At 45.4% G+C, this 22,787-nt stretch overlaps 1 protein-coding gene across 1 annotated transcript in view; it reads left to right on the top strand.

Moving 5' to 3' along the window:
- IPO8 (importin 8) overlaps nucleotides 1–22,787 on the top strand; it is a 737,162-nt gene that overhangs the window by 8,279 nt on the left and 706,096 nt on the right. Inside the window, exon 2 of the mRNA XM_078673765.1 lies at nucleotides 14,097–14,178. Coding sequence (XP_078529891.1) covers nucleotides 14,097–14,178 — 82 coding nt within the window. The remainder of the gene's footprint in view (nucleotides 1–14,096; nucleotides 14,179–22,787) is intronic.

Raw genomic sequence — 22,787 nt, 5'->3', positions numbered from 1 at the left:
ATGACAAACTGCCAGCTGTTATTCCGTTATTAACATTGGCCGCAAGGCAGTTGCCTACATAACCCTTAGAATCCCTCCCCACCCAAGAGACTCTCATAACCATATTCATTTGTCTTAGCAGTAATGAGCCACACCATAATAGCCCATTTATCCAATGTACAACCTTAGTTTTTTCAATTGTGTAAAATTTTCAGAAGACTTATCTTCGAGAGGTGGAACCTTTAACAGATCTAGAACAAAAGGAGTGACCACACTGAGGCTGATCTTGGAATATCTGTGAACCCACCCAGCCTTTTCCTTGGAGTTAATACAGGCCAGATGTCACCCCATATGCCCAGTCAAACGTGCATTAGCAACTATGGGATCCATATAGTTTCATGAAGTCCATGTAAGACATACTGCTAGAGATCGCGGGTCACCCGACCAATAATTTTGCCACTTCTGGCTTCGGGCCCATATACTTTACTTTATCATATACATTGATCAGATGACCACACAATCTACTACCAATAATTGTGAGTTCCCTTTCGATTATTTCCAGTGTACCCAACTTACCATCCACCGTTATGGGTACCTATGACCACGATGGGTCAGGGAGCTAGCTGTAAAAGGAAAGGCAGCAAGATACAAACCCCAACTTTTTGTATTTTATTTCATGAAATGACCACGGACAACTGAGAAGTTTTAAAAGTTTATCTTAGATTTCAGATTCTGCAATCATACAGTTTATAGTAAAGAGGCAATCTATAATCAGAATAACGAAGAGCACATAACCATATAGGAAGAGTATACAGGTAACCATCTAACCCTATAATGAGGACATTCAGAAATAACGGAAATGAAATTCGAAGGGAGAGTACTAAATGCTAGAAATTTTATGCACGTTTTAGGATTTTATCATTAGGTCATATTTCGAGAGAAAAGACACTAGGGAAAACCTATACATCTATAGAAGGGTAGAAAATTTCAACACGCTATAATTCTAACGTTATTACTTTGATACAGTATTTTAAGAAACATTTGTAAAACATATTTAATTCATAAACAGTATGGAAAGATTTATACTAAAAAGGCAGGGGAACATAGGCACATGCTATGAAATGCAAACTGTAAATGACTTTAATGAAATGCAATGTTTTGCGGAGAAAAGCATGGAAAATTAACATATGCAAAGGGTATGTCTTTATTGAAGCAAAGACAGAAAAATAGGAAGGTGCAGTTTTAAGGATTCAGAGCGATATTTACCTAGACTGGTGTGAAAACCAACCCTGGCCACGGGTCAGTTAAGGACAGGAAATACCCCAAGGAATAGCAGTCATCAATGGGACAGCAGGTGCAGAATGGACACCTCAGGACAGGACAGGAAACCCAGATTAGGATCAGGACAGGACCACCAGGACACGACCAGCACCCGCAGTTCGGAAGCAACGCCTACGCTCCACCCTCTCTGCAGCTATCAGTCAGGACCCCGATTGGGTCAGCGAATTCCCCAGCAAAGTGCTCCGCCAGCACTTAAGGTTCAGTAAAACCTTCAGAGTCTATAGTAAAATTTCGGACAGAGAGCTCCGCAGCACCTCTGTATCAAGTCACCTATTGAGTGCGTTGGGTCAGTGACAGGTCAGCTATTCAGACAAGTCGGACAATTTCCCTAGGTGAACCTAGGCTAGATATACTGTTTTGGGACAGGGTACCACCCCTCAAATGTTGCAAAGTGTCAGAATCCCCAATTTGGATTGGTCCTAAGGTAGGATTTGGTTAACACACCAATCAGAACAGACTATTGTAAGACTTATTTTGCATGTTAAGGTACCGCCTAGCAAGATTGGGGTTCTCATGAGACTAGCCAGTGGAATACAATGAATTGTTAACATTTGTTTCAATATGGGTACATATGACTCCGTCCTGCTGGGTCGCAGGTCACTTTCTCAGGAGCATCTTGCCCATCTCTGCCAGCTGGCTGAGTTCCACTGTTCAAGGCTGAATTTCCCCGGGCTGCATGACATGCGCAGAAGGGACCTTCAAGATGGTTCTTGGCTCAGTCAGACCCCCCAGTTATCGTGGTACATGAAAAGTAAGCGAAAACAAATTAAAACATGGAAATAAATGAAGGCATTACATGTCATATTTTCGTACTTCACGTTTATCATCATAAAAATATACTATGCAAGTTAAATATTAGTGCAATATATAATGACACGAGAGCAACAGCACAAGAAGCTTCACCACGTTAATACAAGGAAATGCCATCTTGTGGCTATTACGCATGCGCACCCTTTCCCTCCAAAACTATCTCTACGTGTAGTCACGTGAGTGTGACTGATGCATGCGCAGAAGAGGAAAGTCAAGCAGCGGCCATTTTAGGGACAAGGATTAATCGTATTAGTAAAACACATAGGCAAGCATCTCTATGATACCCATGCACATTCAAAATACATAAAATTAGTAAGACGAACAATTTAAGTTACGAGATTATAATAGATTTTCGAGGTTCTTGACTCGAGCAAGTCGCGATGCGAAATCTTGCTCTATCAATCCCCTCTTTGATGATATTTACTATCATCACAAAAAATGGAACCAGATCCCAACTTTCTTTCACACCTTGTACATTTCTATCTCTTCCAACAAGCGATTCAACTTTTCTTTCTCAGTTTTTGTAGGGTGAGAATTTTTCACCTTTTTATAAATCTGATTATTCATTTCTTCCAATTCAAGTTCATCCGCACTCCGTTTCACTCCTCTCGCATTCACTTGATATTTCTTTGTGTGTTTGCGACATTTGCAACAGACGAATATGAGAAATAGGATAAGACCTATCACTCCAATTGGCATCAGTACCTTAAGTAATAAGCTTTTACCTAAACTAGCAAACCAATGTCCTACATTGGAGAGACCATCAACCAGTCTCTTCCAAGCACTGTCAACCTCGAGTGGTTTGAGTTCCTTTTCCAAATTAGTAATGTTTTTCACATATCTTTTGAGCTGTACGCTTTTGTCCGGAATGTAAGTGCAACAATGTTGCGCCTTCAACATCCGGCAGACTCCGCCCTCTTTTGCTAATAAGGTGTCAAGAGCAAGTCTGTTCTGCAAAACCATTGATCTGATCGCAACCATTTCGGTATTGACCTGCAGAAACCCATGAGCTGTGTCAGTAGACAGCACATCCACTATGGTGGACAATTTGCAAATTCTGTGAGTGTTCAGAACCACTCCCACTCCAGGTATCAGTGCACTAAAAATACTACCCATTATTTCACCTACGCTTTCTCTTTTGCTACGCACTAAGCCATTAGTATTTTCACTGCTTCCAGCAATTTCATTCACATGGTATATTCTCGGGAAAACAAAGCCAAAATAGCAGCTTCCATACCAGTGATCCGGCAATTTGAAATAAGCCTTGTCTCCACATATATAATAAATTCCAGGAAACACAGGCTCTGACCCATTTTTGAATCCCCAACCTCCAATTACCTTGTAATTGTGCTCACATTGACTGGAACCAATGAAAATGTTATTATAATAACTAGTCTTCTCGCGATGAAGACATAGTTTCCCTTTCTTCTCGAAATCCAGCAACAAAGCAGGCCCTGCCCCGCCATTTGAGGTGCCTTCCATGTTCTCAGCCCATTTAGGTGTTTTCTGCCTTTTGTCATTTGCCTTTCTTTGGAAACTCTCCCTTCTCTTCTCTGCCATGTTCAAAAATATCTTTTCTTGTTCATGTAATGAACAGGTCAAGTTGTCTCTGTGTGCTTCATTTAAATCTATTGTACCTATAGTCAGAAAGTATTCTCCCATATAACGTGTAACGTCACTTCTAGTATGTACAGGATTCAGATTTCCAGAGTGTTTTACGGATACAGTGTTCCAGGAAGCGCTCCGCATTGCCCATCTAAGAGCGTTCCGGAATGCCAAGGACCCTGATGTTACTGCGGCGTGCCCTCCCTTCCGCATCTTCTGCCCTGCGTTCCAGCGCCCCCGTCGTGGCGGTGAGCTGCGAGACCGTCTTCTTCAGGGACGCCACTTCCCCTTGCAGCTGGACGATATTCCCCTCCGCAGTAGAGAGTTTATGCGCCACTTTCCGCTGATACGCCCGCAGCAAGTTCACATCTATGGAGACTGTTTCTATTTGCTTCTCCAGGGCGGAATGGGACCCCTGTATCGCCTTCAAGAGTACTGCCCGGGAGGGCTCGTCGGCTGCCTCACTCTCCCCATCCTGTCCCGACTGACGCTTGATCCGCTGCGAGGGGAGTCGCTGAGTGGTGTATTGCGTTATAGTGTTAGGCTGAGAGGCACGGGGCATCCTGTCCTTACCCATCGCAGTAGCCGGAAGGGACTGCACCTGGGCCCCTCGAGTGGCAAAGGCGTCTCTAGACAGTCCCACCCAATGGCTTGTGGAGATAGGAAGAGCCCGGGGCTGTCCCTCCGGCTGTATGCAGCTGTAGCCGCTAGCTCCACCACTTCCCACTCGTCGTCAGTAAAGTCCCCGGTACATGCAGGAGAGGACCCCCGGCTCCGGGTCGCAAAGTCCAAGCCGCCAGGCCCCCAAGTTTCCGCCGAGGCGAGTCACAACGTAGGGGCTCAACCCCCTGCAGGGAACCCCCAAGGATAGTGGGCACCGCGTCAGGGCAGCAGACGGGCCGGATCCAGCACCAGTGCCTCCACCCACACTCCGCAGTGCCACAGCAAACACCAAGGGGTAAGCGGGGCTCTAAGCGACCGCTCCCTCTGTGAAGAAGCCGGCACCAGTCCCCAGGTCTCCCGCAGCTTCCCGCCTCCTCCTGTGCTGTAGGTACATATGTCGGGAGCAGGACGAGGGCTCACCCCCTCAAAGGAGGTCCGCGGGCGCCTCCCACGCCGCCACCACACGCCCAGTGCAGCCTGCAGCAGGCCCCAGTTCCAGGCCACCTCGTGGTCATGTAGGCCGTATCCCCGGCCTCGCGTAGGTCTGGTCCTCAAGCTTCAGGAGCCTAGCGTCGCCGCAGCCTCCGGCCTGTTTCTCCACCACCTGGGGCACTTCCCCCGCCCCCAGAGACCAGCGCGCACCTCCAGGGCAGGTCCGGGTGTCACCTCAGGCGGGCCCAGCCTCCACGGCATCCCTCGAGATGCACGTCACCCCTTCACTACACCGTCCGTGCACCCGCAGGGTCCGGACGCGCCACAGGATCCCGGTTCTTCCCGGGAGGCCCCCCGATGGCAGTGGGCGCCTCCCGTGCTGCTACTCTTCTCCATGGGCTGACTGCGACGGGCACCAGGATCGCGTACCGCCTCCGCCCCCGTTGGTATAGGCGCAGCCCCGGCCTCGCGTCAGTCCAGCCCAGCAGTCCCGCGGCCCGGGTCGCGACAGCCGTCCACAGCCCACCGGGTAGGTGAATCACCAAACAGGATGTGCCCCTTGGTTACAGGAACTCCTAGACCCCCATAAACTCGGTCCGAGCACCCTATTTGAGGATTTATTGCAGGATTCAGTGCTGGCCTGGCGGGAGCTTCTTTACGCTAAAAGATTTGCATAAAATTCCGTCATTTATCCCACTACCACTAAGGAAAACAGTGGTCTTGGCTCTGGTGTTATCTAGAGTCGATTACTGTAACACCCTATATGTAGGAGTAGACAAAGGGCAGATCACCAAACTTCAGTCACTCCAAAATGCGTCAGCTCGAGTTTTGCTCGATCTACCCAAACATCACCCTATGTCCGCAAGCATTATGTAGCTCCACTGGCTTTCAGTTCGGTGGAGAGTTGATTTTAAGGCCCTCTATTTAGTGCATACTGCTCTGTATGGAGGTGGAGGCCTGGACATTCAACCCTTATTTCCCCGGTATCTACCGCAACGCTGTCTAAGGTCTGCAAACGCAGAATTGGTTCTGGTCCCCAAGATAAAAAAAGCCAGATGGGGAGGAAAGGGCTTTTCGTACCAAGCGGCTAAACTGTGGAACTCCCTTCCCCTGATGACCAGACTACAGCCAAATAGGGCTCTGTTTAGGAAATTGATAGACTTTGGCTCTTCCTTAAACTCTAAGATTTGTCAGCGTCAGCTTGGCTTCCACTCACCTCAGCGCTAAGACGCCTCGGCAATAGTGCGCTCTACAAGATATCAGTCAGTCATTCAGGGGTGAGCATCTCTGTTGGGGTCTTTCGAAGAGCCAGGTCTTGAGGTCCTTTCTGAATTGATGCAGTGTCGGGCTCCGTCGGAAGTTAAGGGGGAGTTTGTTCCATGTCTTGGCTGCGAGGTAGGAGTAGAATCTTCCACCTGTTCTGGTCCTTTAAAAACATGGGATGGTGGCTACGGTGAGGTCTGCAGACAGAGGTTTCTCTTCGGGGTGTGGAAGGAGATTCAGTGGTTGAGGTATTGGGGTCTGGTGTTGTGGAGGGCATTGTAGGTGTGTCTGAGCAGCTTGAAGGTTATTCTTCTTTTGATGTGGAGGTCACAGAGGTGTTGGTTGGTGTTGTTTTGTCGTAGGATATCAAGGATATGTCTGGCTGCGGCGTTCTGGATGGTCTGGAGTTTTTTGTTGCTAGAGGGCGGTGCCGTAGTTCAGTCTGCTCGTGACGAGTGGTTGGGTAAAGGTTTTCCTGGAGTCTGGGTGGATCCACTTGAACCTCTTGCGAAGTATGCGGAGCGTGTTGAAGCATGCACAGGTTACTGCGTTGATCTGGCGATTCGTGGTGAGTGAAGAGTCGAGTATGATGCAGAGGTTGCCTGCATGGTCCGTTGGAGTGGGAGGGTTTCCGAGGGCAGGGGGCCACCAGGTGTTGTCCCATGCCGAGGGGGTGGAACCGAGGATGAGGACTTCTGTTTTCTCTGAGTTGAGCTTCAGGCAGCTGTTGCTCATCCAGCCCGCAGCTGCTTCCATCCCTTCTTGGAAGTTGTGCCTTGTGATGTCCGGTTCCTTGGTGAGGGAGAGGATGAGGTGGGCGTTATCAGCATAGGAAACTATGTTGAGCTCGTGGTTTCTGCTGATGGTTGTGAAGGGGGCCATGTAGACATTGAAGAGTGTGGGGCTGAGGGAGGATCCTTGGAGTACTCCGCATCCGTTCCCTTGGTTCTGAGAAGAAGGCTGGGAGTCTTATGCTCTGTGTTCTACCTGTGAGGAAAGATCGTATCCAGTCTAAGGCCTTTCCTTGGATGCTGGCGTCGTGGAGTGTGGTGGCTAGTGTGTAGTGGGAGACAATTTCGAAGGCTGCTGATAGGTCCGGGAGAATGAGGGCTGCCGTGTGGCCTTGGTTGAGGAGGGCACAGAGGTCGTCGGTGGTGGCGAGGAGGGCGGTCTCGGTGCTGTGGTTGCTGCAGAATCCGGATTGAAAGGTGTCTAGGATGCGGTTGGTTTCTATGAAGTGTGCTAGCTGGGTCTTGATTGCCTTTTCGATGACTTTGGCAGCAAAAAGAAGCAGTAAGATGGGCCTGAAGTTCTTGAGGTCCGTCAGGTCTGCAGAGGGCTTTTTTAGGAGGTGTTTGACTTCAGCGCGCTTCCAGTTGTCAGTAAATGTGGCTGTGTCGAGGGAGCAGTTGATAGTTCGGCGTAGCTCGGGTGCAATGGAAGTGGCGGCCCTGTGGAAGATGTGTGGCGAGCAGGGGTTAGAAGGTGCTCTGGATTGGATGCTCATCATTGTCTTTAAGGTGTTTTCTGTGGTGAGAGGGGTCTAGGTGAGAAGAGTCTGTTGGGTGTCGTCGTTGGGGGTGGGAGTGCAGGCGGTGCTGTGGTCTTGGTCGTCAAAGCAGTCATAGAGTGTCTTGATCTTGAGGTGAAAGAAGGAGCTGAGTTTGTTGCAGCGGTCTTGGGAGGGAGGGACGATGGTTGTTTCGCTGTTGGGTTTGGCGAATTCCTGTATGACAGCGAAGAGTTCCTTGGAGTTGTGGGTGTTGGAGAAGATTCTGTCTTGGATTAAGTTTTTCATTGTTGATTTGATGAGTTGGTGGTGTGCTGTGATGGCCGTTTTGTAGGCGGAGCATGCTTCTGGGTTTTTGCTGTTTCTCCAGTCCTCGACAGGAGCGTTTGCATTCTGGGAGCTTCGTGGTGAACCAGTTGGCTTTCTTTTTGTATCGTCTTGTGGTGTTCCCGAGGGGGGCGAGAGTGTTGGCGCAGTTGGTGATCCATTGGTGGAGGTTGCTTGCCGCTGTGTTGGCGTCTGTCGGAGTTGGAGGTGGAGTGCAGGTGAGGGGGGAGGTGAGGTGTTCTTCAGAGATTTTGTTCCAGCTTCTGCGTGGGAGGTGGCGCGTGTGCGTCGTAAAGGAGAAATGGATACCGTGGTGGTCGGTTCGGAGCAGTTCCGTGGTGTGGCTGAAACGAATGTTGTTTCCTCCGACGAAGATGGGGTCGGTGTGTGTCCTGCTGTGTGGGTGGGGGTGGAGAGAAGTTGCTTCAGTCATATGTTGGTGAGGTTCTCCTGGAGGGCGGTGTTGTTGGGATCGCTGTGGTTGTCCAGGTGGAAGTTCACCTCTTAAGTAGTATGTAGTCCATAGAGGCGAGGGCGTGGGGTGCGGTGTGGTCGGTGATGACGTTGGTGAAGGGGGTGCGGGGTCCTGGAGGTCTGTAGGCGAGTGTTCCGCAGAGCGTTGTTCTGGGGTTGGGCTGGATCTGGAAGTCGTTGTGTTGCATTGGGGGCGAGGTGTCGTCTGAGTTCGTGGTTGTCAATTGTTTTGTCGACAATAGCGAGGCCTCTTCCTGGGAGGTTGGGGAGGTGTTTTCTCAGGATCTTGTATCTGTCGGGGATGGCGGTTGCCATGTAGTGTGCACAGCTGGTGTTGGTCCAGGCCTTTGTAAGGAAGGAGACATTGGGCGTATGAGTGTTGAGGAGGTCCCAGATTTTTATGCCGTGTCTGTGCAGGGAGCGTACATTGAGGAGGATGCAGCTCAGTGCTTTTTGTGCGGTGGCGTCCGGTGGGTTGGGAGTAGGTGCCGGGGTCCGCAGGTGAATGTGCAGAGGCAGTGTCGGCAGGAGAACGGGCCTTGGGTGTTGCTCTGCGTTGAGAACTGGCAGTTGTTGTTGCGTCCCGGTTTAAGTGTGTGGAGAGTGCTGGGGTCGTAGCGGCGGGGTGTTGGGGGACCAGGGTCCTTGGCACTGGTCGGGTGGCGGACTGCACAGATGAGCTAGCCTTTGGTGCGCTAGCGGTGCCGCCGCACAGCGGCGGCAATGTCATCAGGGTCGGGGGGAAGACAATCAGCTGCGAGGTGGGAGCAACACGCTGGGGGGAAGGGCCGTGGGGGCCGTAGCGGCAGGGAGCTCGGGAAGCAAGGGAAAGGAGGCAAAAAGAGAAGGGCAAAGAGAAAGAGGCAAGGAAAAAAGGCAAACAAGAGAAAAAGGCAAAAAAGGACACAGAACAGAGCGGAAGGGCGAACGAGAAAAAGGCATAAAAGGACACAGAACAGAGCGGAACAGCAGAAGAGCAGGGTGCTCTTCCACTAGACCACCAGGGATGAGGAGCAGGTATGATCCTGCGGGTGGAGGAGGGCCTCGAACATCTACCTGGCAAGGAGCTCAAGCGACGCTATGGGCAGAGCCTTAACAGTGTAGATGCGTGGCGAGAGAGCAGGAGGTCAGAGGTCTTGCTCTTCTTGCCATGCAGCGGCCGCTATTAAGAAGTGATCTGGGGGAGGGTGATCAGCTGGGAGGCCGGAGCGGGAGCAACACAGTGGGGGGGAGGGGCCGCCAAGGGCAGCAGGGGCGAGAAGCGCGGGAAGCAAGGAAAGGAGGCAAAAAGGGAAAAGGCAGAGAGAAATGGAAAGAGAAAAAGGCAAGGAAATAAGGCAAACAAGAGAAAACGGCAAAAAAGGACACAAAACATAGGGGAATAGCAGAAGAGCGGGTTGCTCTTCCACTAGACCACCAGGGATGAGGCGCAGGCAGGATCCTGTGCATAGAGGAGGGCCTCGAACACCTACCTGGCAAGGAGCTCAAGCGCGGCTAAGGGCAGAGCCTTAACGTGGAGCTACGCGGGGGAGAGCAGTGACTCGACTCTGACCAGGAGGTCAGAGCACTTTCCCTTTGAAATGGCCACTAAATTTGCGCACACACATACTATTTCTGATGAAATAATATTGCACACATGATATAGTGTGAAAATTAGGTTTTAGTGAATATTTACCATTTGTCTATCGAAAAGTGTCTGGATTTGATAAGATCCTATTAAAATATTTGTTTCCATCACACATCATATTTAAAAAACGTGTTTCATTTTTGCATTCCTAACTGCTGAATGTGTATGGTTCATTTACAGGTATTTACGTTTTGTTTATTGTTTAATTCCTGGCAGTGGATCGCCTAGGCAAGATGAATCGAACATGCCCTATCCGATATTGGTATTGATAAAACAAATGGTTACAGTCTACGCTGGTCGATGGTGAACCCCACATAGTTCTCCAAAAAATTGATAGATAAGTGTAGACCAGCATTTGATACCTGTCTAAGTGAGGCCGCTACCCCCGGTAGTATTATTTCCTCCTTCCAGGCTATTACAACGGCCGTTAGAGAGTTGCTAACTGTCAGGGCAAAGAGTAGAAAAAAACCCAGCGGCTGTTTTAATTCAAAATGCACACGGGCATATTCCAAACTGAAACAGTAACTGCATAAGCTCCCCAAAAATGCTGCAAAAATCAGAACTGTGGGAATGGAGTATAGGGCAGCCATTAAGAAAAAAAAACTACTTTAAGAAACGAATCTTGGGAATCTCTTCATGAAGCCTCCAAAAGAGGTGATAGTCTTGCATTCTGGAGAGCTGTAAAAGCACCCTTCCTGAATTCCGGGGGAGGGCCATCAATAGAGGTCGCTATCTCCGAGAGGCAGTGGATGACCACTTCTCGGGAGTATACAATTTAGCCTTCAACCAAGCTACCCACAGTGGAAATCCCCATAGGGTAACCACCAGTCACCCAACAAGTGAGTAATTTGATCTCCTGTTCACATTAGAAGAGGTAACACAGGCGCTTGCTGCCAGTGCGTGGGGGGGGGGGAATACCCGGTACCTGATGGGGTTCCCATCGACCTTTCTTTTGAAATCCAATAACGATCTTTGGGGGCCAATTATTATCCAAGTTTTAACGGCCAGCTGCCTCTCCCCATTCCCCACAACATGGGTTGAATCCACCATTGTTCCGATTTTCAAAAAGGGGGACCGTCGGGATCCGAAATGTTACAGACTCATCTCCTTGCTAGATGCTATGACTAAAGTAGTGGGCCGAATCGTATTGAAACGTTTAAAAGACTGGGCAGAAGAGAACAATATCCTGTCCGATATCCAATACGGCTTCCGCGAGGGGCTGGGGACCGTGGAGCAAAGTGTAAACTTAGCCATTTTAGTTGGGAAGTATACACGGGTGAAGAGAGGTAGACTGTTTCTGGTGTTTGTAGATCTTACTGCCACATTTGATTCAGTGAGACCTAGTGAGCTGTGGGTCATTCTTGAACAGGTAGGGGGGGACACCCAAATAATTAATTTCCTTAAAACCCTATATTGCGAAGCTAAGGGACGAGTGCGCCCCTTTCCCTATTAGAAGAGGACTCAGGCAAGGGTGCGTCCTGGCTCCTTTTCTCTTTAACCTTTATATAAATGGCCTGTACGAGGCACTGATTAAGGATAATAAAGATTTTCCTCAAATAGCGGCATGCCCTATTCCTGCTCTTCTCTACGCTGACGATGCGGTTCTAATGTCTCGCACTCAAGTGGGCTTACAGCGGGTTTTAAATAGTTTTACCAAATATATGGGTCATCTGCACCTTAAAGTAAACATATATAATGAGGTGCGGGCCAGGGAGCCTTAAATGTAGGGATATGTTTTTGGAAGGCCAAAAAATAGAGCATACAACTAGCTTTGCTTACTTGGGCATACTCTTTGATCGCAATGACACATGGTCACGAGCCATTGAGGCAAAGAAACTTGCTTTTGTTAGATCTACAACAGCCCTCGCTAATTTCGCGAGGAAGCTTGGGAGAAGACCTCCATCAGAACTAATACACATTTACAAAGCCAAATGCATCTCAGCAGCTATGTATGGGGCAGGTGTACGGGGATTTGCGGACACCCAAACCCTTCAAACTGTGGAAAACAGCTTTCTGAGATACATATTGACAGCCCCCAGCAGTTTATCTGTGTATGTCTGCCACTCTGAGTTGGGGCTTCCCACAGACTTAATTAAGATGGAGCCTATTCTCCATTGGCATCGGATATGGATAAAACCCAAGACTAAGCTAAATCGGTATATCCTAGCAGACAGCTTACAATGTGAAAAAGCCTTGCTGATTCCATGGTTGAGGTTTATCAGAAATTTTATGTTCGATATCAGACATTTGGAATATTATACAAATCCTAAATCCATTTGATCTATTAGCAGAAAGGAGTTAAAGACAGAGGGTCTCCTTCACTTAAACTCTATAAGACTAGCAGGAGATAGCTTAAAACCCATGGTCATGCATAATCAACTGTTTTTAACTTTTAGTATTCAGTCTTACTTGTTATTTGTACCTGGTGGCTATGATAGGTTTTTATTAACGCGTTTTAGATGCAGTATCTTTCACAGGCATGTAAGTTTCCCGATTGTTAATGACTGGTCTCGAGAACTAAGCCTGTGCCCATGTGATAATCACTCAGAACTAACTACAATTCATGTGATCTTTTTCTGTAAATTTGATAGCCATTTAAGGAAAGTCTGGATTGTCCCAATACTAAAAGCGCTTGGGCTGAGACAATGCCGTCCAGCTTTTCTAGTGTTTCAGATTCTGGATGATATACACAGGGTTTGGAGAGTAGGAATGTTTTTTAAAAAAGTATATAGCCACAGGAAAAGTATAATTTTAATTATGGAACTCAATATTATGATTGCTTGCATTGTGAAATGTTATTGTATACAGGCCCTGTATATGATATTTCTATCATATCTTTTGTATGAATTGTCTTTTTAATGTACTTTTATGATTCTTAAAAAGCAATGGAATAAAGTAAGTTGAATTATTGTTTAGACTTTTGCAATCTACCAAAAATAGGCTCATGACCAGCCATTTGAATGTATCTTCTTCTGAAATTACAACCTGTAGCAGCAGAATGTTGATTTTATGGGTATATGCTGGTATTAATCTAGTATAGGTTCCTATGGGATTATTTTTGTATAGTACTTACTCACATTACTTGAAGGTTGCTTTCTGAGCAATGTGAGAATCAGCAGCCTCTGAGACAAAGCAGTGGAGGAACAAGGTAATCTCTAGTACGGCTATCTGTCTGAAAAGGAATGTCTTCAGCTCTTTGTTTTATTTCCTAAAATCAGATTCTATGTATTGTGGAAGCAGGAATGAGTTCCAAAGGGTGAGGAGCACAATGCTGTGTGCCAAAAGTAGTGAACAACAGTTGATGGAGGCTGGCAATAATGATATTGTCCATAAATGCAATGTAGTACTTGGTGGTTGTGGACTGAAAACTGAAGAGGGATTTAAAAGGTATCATAATGCCATAAAAACAACTTTTGTTTTCCTACCTAAACTTGACAATTAATAGCGAGCATTGAAAAAGTCAATAGGTCTGGTTTTATTATGTTAACACATGGAAATAGCCATGTACAAATACAGTCTGCTTCCAGTAGCACTTTCAAGTCTAAGCCAATGGCTTTGAAAGAATAATGAATGAATATTGCGCTTGTAGAGCGAGGCTGTAAGTCCAAATGAAGTATCCTGGCGCTGGACGCAGAAGCATAAAGTTCATAGCGGACAGAGTAAACATGCACATAAGCAAAATTACTTACATCAGAGAATAGCATAAAGAATCGGGGACTGCAAAGATCCTAGTTTTCAAGTGTTTCTTAAAAAGTAATTCTGAGTCCGTGAATCTCAGATGCCTGGGGATTTGATTCCAAGCCCTAGCCCCCAGGACAGCAAGCAATTTGCCACCTTGCTTCTTTTACTGGAACCCAATTAACTAAAATGGCTCCCTTCAGCACTTATTGTCAAACGTTTTTATATTATGCAGAGAAGGCAACGGACAATTGTCCTTAAATGTATCCTTCATTGATGGCGTTTAAACCAACACAGAGCTAAAATGTTTAATTTACATTCCTTCTTCGGTGAGACAAATGTTATAGGTCAGTGTATTTACATGTCATCTTATTTTTTTGCTTGTAGTCCTACAAGATTATCAACTTCGCACCAACATTATTACAGATCATTGTTTCTGATCAGGTTGAATTCCCGGTCCGTCAAGCGGGTGAGTTATGTTTTAAATTAATATTTTTTAAGTTGAATGGAAAACCAAGGTCTTAACATTTATTAAGTTTGCCTTTTAAGATAAATCTAAATATGTGACTGGTACTGGCGCACAAAGAATGTACAGGTACAAATAGAGGTTGCTGGGTAATGCTTTCTTTCAATTCAAGCCTCCCTAATGTGTTTTTAGGTCGAGCCTAAAGTAGGTGAATAGAAGCTGTGCCCGTATTTGCTATTGGTTTGTGTCATTGTCTGTCCTAAATGCTGGCTTCTGATTCGTTGATAGGCTTGTTAGTCCCTCCTTAGTAATGCCTCTTCTTCATTTGTAACCTCCCATTGCGACTGGCCCCTTTACTTCACTTGTTACATGATACGTGTTATTTAGACTGTGAGCACTATTTTCTTTAATGAGGTTCTCCTACTGCAGGCACAATGTACTTTGGTGCATTCTTTACTCCCACCCCCCCTCCCTTTGTCCGTGCCTTCTCCCCCCCCTCCCGTTGTCTGTGCCTTCTCGCCCGCCCTCCAGTTGTCCGTGCCTTCTCCCTCCACCCCCTCGTCTGCCTTCTCGGCCCCCCCACCCTCCCCTTGTCCGTGCCTTCTCCCCCCCACCCTCCCCTTGTCCGTGCCTTCTCCCCCCCACCCTCCCCTTGTCCGTGCCTTCTCACCCCTGCCCTCCCTCCTGTTGTCTGTGCCTTCTCCCCCACCCATCCCTCCCATTGTTGTGATGCCTACCATTTGCAAGGCAATGGGTCTTGTGTAAATGCAAGACCTATTGCATTGCAAATGCTTGTTTTACTTATGTAGAACTTCAGTCTGCACTGTTTACTGTGTTTTTTTTGTGCCTGGTTTCACAGTCGCCAGACTGTCTATGCTGAACAGAAAAAGAGATCTAAGAAGTGAGAAGGGTTTTAGCTCCGCCCACATTTGAGTACCTTGAGTACAACATTTGATTGGATAGAAGTTGTGTTCTTCCAAAGGCTAAGAGTGCTTATAATGCACATTGTGCCTAGTTGGAAAGCAAATGCTCAAGTCACAGTGCTGAGTTCGTACAAGAAATGCTGTAGGCCTGAGATTAATAAAGCACACTCAAAAGCCAATAGGCCTTTAAAGGTGGATTGCTATTGCACCATATGGCAGCCTGTAGGTAGCAATTTTGTTACATAGAATCTGAATGCTTATCCTAGTAGGGGGGACAAAGCAAAACCAAAGGGGATAATGGATGGAGTGTTGAACATTGCAAGCAGTCACCCCCAGTCAACTGATCTGGGTTTAATCCATCATCATTCTTTTGCTCACTCCGCCACCCCGGTTCAGACATGGCCATATGCAAATCAGTCTGACCCTGTGCCTCATGGGAACAGTCCAGCATGAACTGCCAAGCCATGTCTTCCCTGGACCGGAAACAAGTATCCTGGGACCGGTTTCTGGCTAATCAGCAGTCATCAGCCAGGCTAGCTTTATTCCAATGGCAAAGTGAGCAATGGTCTCACGTCTGGGCATCTCAGTGGTCCACTGTCAATTTACAGAGCCTGTAATCATTCCAAATGTGTAATTATCATTATTTCAAAAGGTGTCATCTATCTCCTGTCTGCATCTGTCATCCCACTCATCTTCTTACAGTCCTATGTTCTTTTCTGTCACCTTGAAGAAAGATCCACTATGGAGCGTCAGTCACCCTCTCTCCAGGTTTTAAAAGCCACTAGTCAGTTAGCCTGTAAAATTTTGGATGCAAATGAACCAGCGTTGTAACAGCGGGAAAAATCCTGAGAAGTCTTGTAGTCTCCATGGAGTTCCGTAACATCTAACATAGTGTTGGTAATTTGGCTGTAATACAAGTTTTAGTTTTTTTTATCATGTAATGGGCCAGACAGCATCACACAGCAATCGTCTTGAAAGTGCTGGGACCATTCCCTTGAAACAAAAAATCGGCCTGCTTTATAGCAATCCCTGATCTCTTCGAGTCCTCTGCCACCCTCACCTCGCCGCATAAGCGGTATTTTAGATTCTATTTAGGTGGAGGAGTGAGTGCCTGCCCTGCTTAATAAATAACATTGTCTATCTAAAGGTCCAAGAAGTCCTTTCTCTCAGTGCAAATTGTGAGAGCCTGCAATTCATACAATGGAGTGGGGGATTATGCTCAGTATGGCAGCAAATATGTGTCCCATCCACAAGATCTACTGGTGTAACTATTTATGCAAAGTTCCTTTATTGTCTCAGTATATGGTCTGTAAACGTACAGTTGACTAACCTTTGGACCCAGATGGATGCCCACGTATTTCACTGATGTGACATCTGCTTGAAAGAGTAATCAAGTGTCCATGTAGTTCACCTCAACCATTGGTTTTACAAGTAGGGGAACGTTTTTTTCTGTTTGAGTGCTAAGCTTCAGATATCCTTCTTGAAACTAGAACTCCATCTCCACTTCAATATCTGCATAGGTAATTGCCTTCTAGGAGCAGTCCCTTGTGGTTTCTTATCTTCTCCGAATGAACTGGGGTCAGCTTATCACTTTGCTCTAATCCACAGGAACTTCTAAGTCTTTCAGCTCCTCCTGCTCCATTGTTGCATAGAAGGTATTTTGCTTTTGTAATCCTCATGGGAATGTCCAATAGAATCTCATGTTAAGCACCTTAGTAGCGTAGGGTAGCACTATCCCTTCATTAGATTACCTGGGGCTAGATCTTTTAGCAGAAGTTAAAGGTTTTCACAGAACACGAGCAGGTTGATCTTCTGAGCATCTTGTGAGAAGTTACTTCTACTGGTAGGATGGTACTCTGACAATAATGCCTCTTGGGGGCTTCTCTTTACCTACTAGGGTTTGCTTGGTGCATCCTTTTTCGGTCTCGCTGAGCCAACGTGCATGCGTTGCTCTGCGAGAGTTAAGTAAAGTGCTCTCAAAAGTGCTCCCAAAGCAGGCGGATCAGGTCCAGTGCATGTGCGCCGGGCGGGCGCACCATTTGTCCGCCTGCAGATTACTTTCGCGGCCGCCTTGATGTTCTCAGTGAGCCGCGTGGCCACTGAGAACATCAAAGCGGCCGCGAAATTGCTCACCATTTGCCACCCCTCCCTTATCCCACTTCCTGCTTGTTTTTACTTGCCTACGTGCCTCCGTGTAAATACAGCTTTAGCGCCTGCTGTGCTTGTTTTGTATCCCACAAATGCTGCCTACGAATAGATTTCAATCTGTCTCGCTCTGCTTGTTAGTATGACCTGGTTTTGTTTCTAAAGGTTAGATTCTTACTGTAAAACATCACACTATAGGAGACTTTCTGTCTGCTTTTTTCCCCACCAAAAGCACTTTTTAAAATGGAACACTTTAGGCTTTTGTACGCAAAAAAAATAATTAGTAAGTAAACTGGAGGTACGATACACATAGTTTTTTGGGGGAATTTTGTTTTACTGTTTTGCATAGCGACCTGTAGCATATAGAGAAAGCACTGTAACGATATTTTTTTTTTAACCCAATGTGGCCACTTATGCGTGTGCTCTGAAACCTTATATTTTGATTGGCTTTGTAGATATATTTTCGTGTGCAATGTACGCAAATAAAATTTAAATTGATATACCCAACCTACTGTTACGGTTATATTTGTTTTGTTAAAATACAGACATATGTACTAGCTGATGAAGGAGTACAGTGCTGCTAGACACCAGGCCCCCAGGAGTAGCAAAATGCCAGTTAGGTGGTACAGTATGGTGAACATTACATTTTAGCTTAAGCGTTTTAATATATGCCGTTTATTTATTGCGTATACCTCACACATGTTTAATCCTTAGTGCTTTATTTACGAAAACAAAGTTTGTGTTGATTTGTGTAGCCACAGTGATTACAACTTTGTCCACAATTAATGAATGGTGAGCCACGCTCGAACTCGAACCTGCTTCCCTTAAACTCCAAAGCCGGAAACGTTTGCCTTATGCTACAAATTTGCACGACAGAACTAAAGCTTTTTAACTCTTTGTAGAGCCCAAGTTTTCTTTTGGTGAAACTTATGTGTATATGAATAACTATTGACAAAGTCAATAGTCATGGTTGCTTGTAGGTATTTTTTTTTAATTGGTGTTTTGAAAGAGTTTCTTTTAGTTGCGTATGTGCTCTATATGTTTAATTTTTATTAGCACTCCACTTTACTTCGGAGTTTACATGGGCCGGGTCTAAGCAGGTGCTGCAATGGCTGCCGATCGTGCTCTGTGCTTTTACTGTTATTCTAGGTGGAAAAATAAATTTACCTTTGCAGCATTGCATGGTTTAAAAGCTTATTTGGTGTTACGTCCATTGCATCTAGCATTAACTTAGCCCTAAAGTATTGCACCATTTTACATAGCCACTAGTTACATTGCACACACACACAACGTTTATGCTTTTTTTTGGAGCCAGGCTTTCTATCTACTTTTATGTCCATACATATATAAATAGTTATATTACGAAATATATACATCTACATATATATATAAATGCATACATACTAATGTACAGATATATGCATACATATGCATATATATCAATATATTTACAAATATATGCACAAATATACACATATATAAATGTATATTTTTATCTATCTATCTCCATCTATCTATCGCCCTCACTCTAGCTATCTATCGCCCTCACTCTATATATCTATCGTCCTCACTCTATATATCTATCGCCCTCACTCTATCGCCCTCACTCTATCGCCCTCACTCTATGGCCCTCACTCTAGCTATCGCCCTCACTCTATCTAGCTATCGCCCTCACTCTATCTAGCTATCGCCCTCACTCTATCTAGCTATCGCCCTCACTCTATCTAGCTATCGCCCCCACTCTATCGCCCCCACTCTATCGCCCCCACTCTATTGCCCTCACTCTATCTAGCTATCGCCTTCACTCTGTTGTGTTTCTATCTAGGACCCTAATTCGATATTCCCGATTTATGCCCTTATATGGCTATAATAAATAATATCCTTATAAAGGCATAAGAATCATATCCATATTTAGTAATAGCCCATGCAGTCCAAATACGGCAAGGCTACTCCCCTAGACTCCTATAAAGTACAACGCGTTCTTTAAACAAACCAAACCTCCAGCAGTCCGGGAAATCCCCCTACTCTTGTTTTGATTTGCACAAGAACTCCTAGAGTCAGAAAGAACTGTTAGTTCTTGGTGACGTCTTATGTCCAGCCTTACATCAAACCCGGCACCTTTCAGGTATAAATATACCAACGTTGCCTTAAGCGAAGACACAGTGGTTTGGAGCAGAGCGGCTATCTACTTGCCCGGAAGCCCAGCTGATGCGAAGAGCCGAAGGACGCTGCCCCTCCCTTTTGACGCACTGAGGAAGACGCTGTCTTTTTCTCCAGCTGAGAAAATCCAGCTCTGGTGTTTCCAGCCACCCTTGCGGGTGGCTGGGATATCGAGTCCTGAGAGAGAGATACCAGACCTTCTACATTCTATTTCCAAGGTACGGAGCTGACTAAACCCTTAAGAGAATTCTTGATTCAGATCCTTGGCAAAAACCTTACTTAACTTAAACTGCAACTTACTTACTCCTTCCCACGTATTAGGCTTAGGTCAGGTACACCGGGGTAGGCGTAGATTAGAAGCACCAGTTGACTACGTTAGTCAATGGTTTAATGTATGTATATATTTTATCCATTTTAAAGTATCATATGGCTAAGAAACCATATCAATGCTTTTACAGTATTATTTCATAATACTCCTTTTACTGTACGCACTTTACTTTGTTAAGTATTGCAATTGTGGCAATTCATTTCTCTTGCATGAGAAAGAAGACTGCTCAATAAATAACACCTTTTATTGAAAACGCCCGTCTCTCTATTTCTCTGCACTCTGGTGAAACTAAGTACGCACGATTGACTGAGTAAAATAGCTGTCTATTGTTTTCACACGACTCTAGAGATGCACTCTTTATTTTGAGGGAGCAAAGTTGTCATGTTATATGGTTGTCAGTTGCTAATCCCTTCTTGTCTAAATCAGGAGAGTTAACTCTTTCCTGAACATTCGAGAAAGTTTCTAGTGACCTCTGAGCTAGCTGGCAAAACTAATTAAGTCTAATATAGTCAGTAGAGACCTAGTCGACCTCAGTCCTACGTCTACACTGCTGTTTATATTATTCCAATGCGCAGAGCCTATTGGGAATATAGGAACTACACTACATGGCGCTCAACGTTTGGGAAGGCGATAATCTAACGCAAGATATTAGAGTAACTCAGTCGTGCTTTTTCACACAGACCCTTTTCCCGTAAAAACTCCAATAGACGTCTTCAGTGGGTAAAAGGTTAAAATCCGCCGGAACTTAGTAGGAAGAGATTCCTATGTATAGTTTTTGGTTTAGTCAACGTTGAAGGATACAGTGTTCCAAAATATTGTGCACCTAATCTTTGTTTCCCTTGAAACTTGATCTGCAACAAAAATGTCAGTAAAATGGTGAAAAGTGAAGACGAAGCGGAAAGAGCTAGATTAGCAGCTCAACTCCTAGCGGATGACGCAAGTCTCCAAGACGAAGACCCGAATGCTATAATCATTCCGGTAAATGTAAGAAGAACTATAACTAAAAAACGTATAGCAAATGGAGTATCATCACGAGGTGGTACAGTCATATTCGTGGTAGAGGCCCATGAATATCTGCAGACAGAGGTATTCTATTCATGGATACATTTCCCAGCAGCACACGCTGTAACACACGAATTCCACTATTACAAAATAGGGAAACCTCCGGATGAATACACTCCTTTCCAGGACCTTGAAATCCCACTAACTTACCAAGAGCACCTGCTCTGGTTTTATGGCGCCCTAAAACTTCAAAATCACATCAGCAGGCTCGGTCCACTAGGTAGACCAGGAGCCACGTGACTGGTTCTAGCCAGCTACACACCACATCCTGACATTGAAAAGATGTCAAGCGAAGAACTCTTAATTAATCTAAAAGAATTAACAAAGGCATATAGAGAATTAGTTCAATTGGCAATGGACGATACAACATATCTTCAGAAATTGAAAGAAACAGATATAGCAGAACAACCTTTTGAACTTGCCAGAATCATAGAAAAATCCTATGAAGAACTAGGTAGAGATAGTTTGGGTGGGAAACAAGTAAAACCCCAACTAACTGAAAATCCTGAAAAAAGATTTATTAAAAATAATCTGAACACTCCTAAAAAGAGTTGGGATGGAAATAAACGATCCACTCCCAGAGAAAAACGATTCCAGTCCAGAGGAAGGTCTCCTCAACGGAGAGAAAGATCTCCAGACCGAGGACACAAGTCTCCCCAGAGGGAGCCCTCTGAGAAAAGATACAACCTTAGAGATAGGGATAAATTGAGAAAACCTGATAGATAACAAGATATTGAAACACGTCCCTCTCGATCTTTTCAGACTTCCTCACAGAAATCGGAAAGAAGAGGACGCTCAGAACACAAGGAAGAGCACGTCAAGTCCAAAGACAAGGAACCTGTTTATCAAAGTAAAAAATTACAATTTCCAAGAAAGAAGGTAGCCAGTATTAAAATAATAAAACATGCCGAGGATACTGAGGACACAACTGAAAAACGGAGAGTGGGCCCAGACAATGCTAGACAGCGCAGCAGAAGTGACCATAGCTCGCAATATCCTGATGAATCTTCTGGAGACCGTGGACACGAATGAATAAATTCAAGTGGAAACTGCAGACACCAGAGTTAGCAAACCCCATAAGTTATACGAAATAACATTACGTATAGAGGGGGACAAGACTAGGAAAGTAAGGGGTCTCTTTTGGGATAACCTTTCGAAAGGCTATGACATCCTGTTAGCTGAGAAAGACTGGCCACCAGAGTTTGTCAGGGAATGCCCTCATGGCGAAGAAATGATTATGCCTGCCTTCTCAAATCCTATTTCAATTCATAAAAAATCCATATATGCAAGAAAATGGGCAGTGGCCCAAGCTCCTGCATTATATAAAAATCATGTAGGATGGGATGAGGATTCTCCTCCTCACAAAATCCAGTTAAAAAAATCAACCCACTGCACAAAGGCAGTACCCAGTTAAACAAGAAGCTAAAAAGCAAGTCAGGGAGATCTTAGATCAACTTGAATATCAGGGGGTGATTGAAACATGCACCTCACAAATGAACAATCCTTTGTTTCCTGTCTCCAAGCCAGACGATTCATATCATCAAGTTTTGAACTACAGACACCTAAACTCCTGCTTCAAAACATTTGCAGTACAAAACTCACACAGTGCAGCACTAATGAATAACATCGTGCGCAAAAATATAAAACGACATTAGACATCTCTAATGGATTCTTTTGTCAAAACATTGCACCTGAAAGCAGGTATTTCACCGCTTTCTCAATAATGGGGTCGCAAAAACACTTCTGTCGACTCCCACAGGGATTCAAGAACAGCCCAGGATTATTCTCAGCAAGAGTAACAGAGTTACTACAAATATATGATGATTTTTTTTTTTTTTAAACTCTTTATTCATGGCTGTATCAGAATCACATTTTACATAGGGGCATATTGACATCTATCAGCCTTTTCACTTTTTCTTAATCATAACTGTCGGCAACTGAACAAGTATTTGTTGTCTCTCCTCCTTAGTATCTCAGGTGGAACAGTCTAAATT

This window comes from Lissotriton helveticus, chromosome 1_1 (genome assembly GCF_964261635.1).
Source record: "Lissotriton helveticus chromosome 1_1, aLisHel1.1, whole genome shotgun sequence".
In the NCBI taxonomy this organism is placed as follows: Eukaryota; Metazoa; Chordata; class Amphibia; order Caudata; family Salamandridae; genus Lissotriton; species Lissotriton helveticus.
The sequence above is the reverse complement of the archived record's forward strand: the minus strand, read 5'-3'. Positions and strand labels throughout refer to the sequence as shown.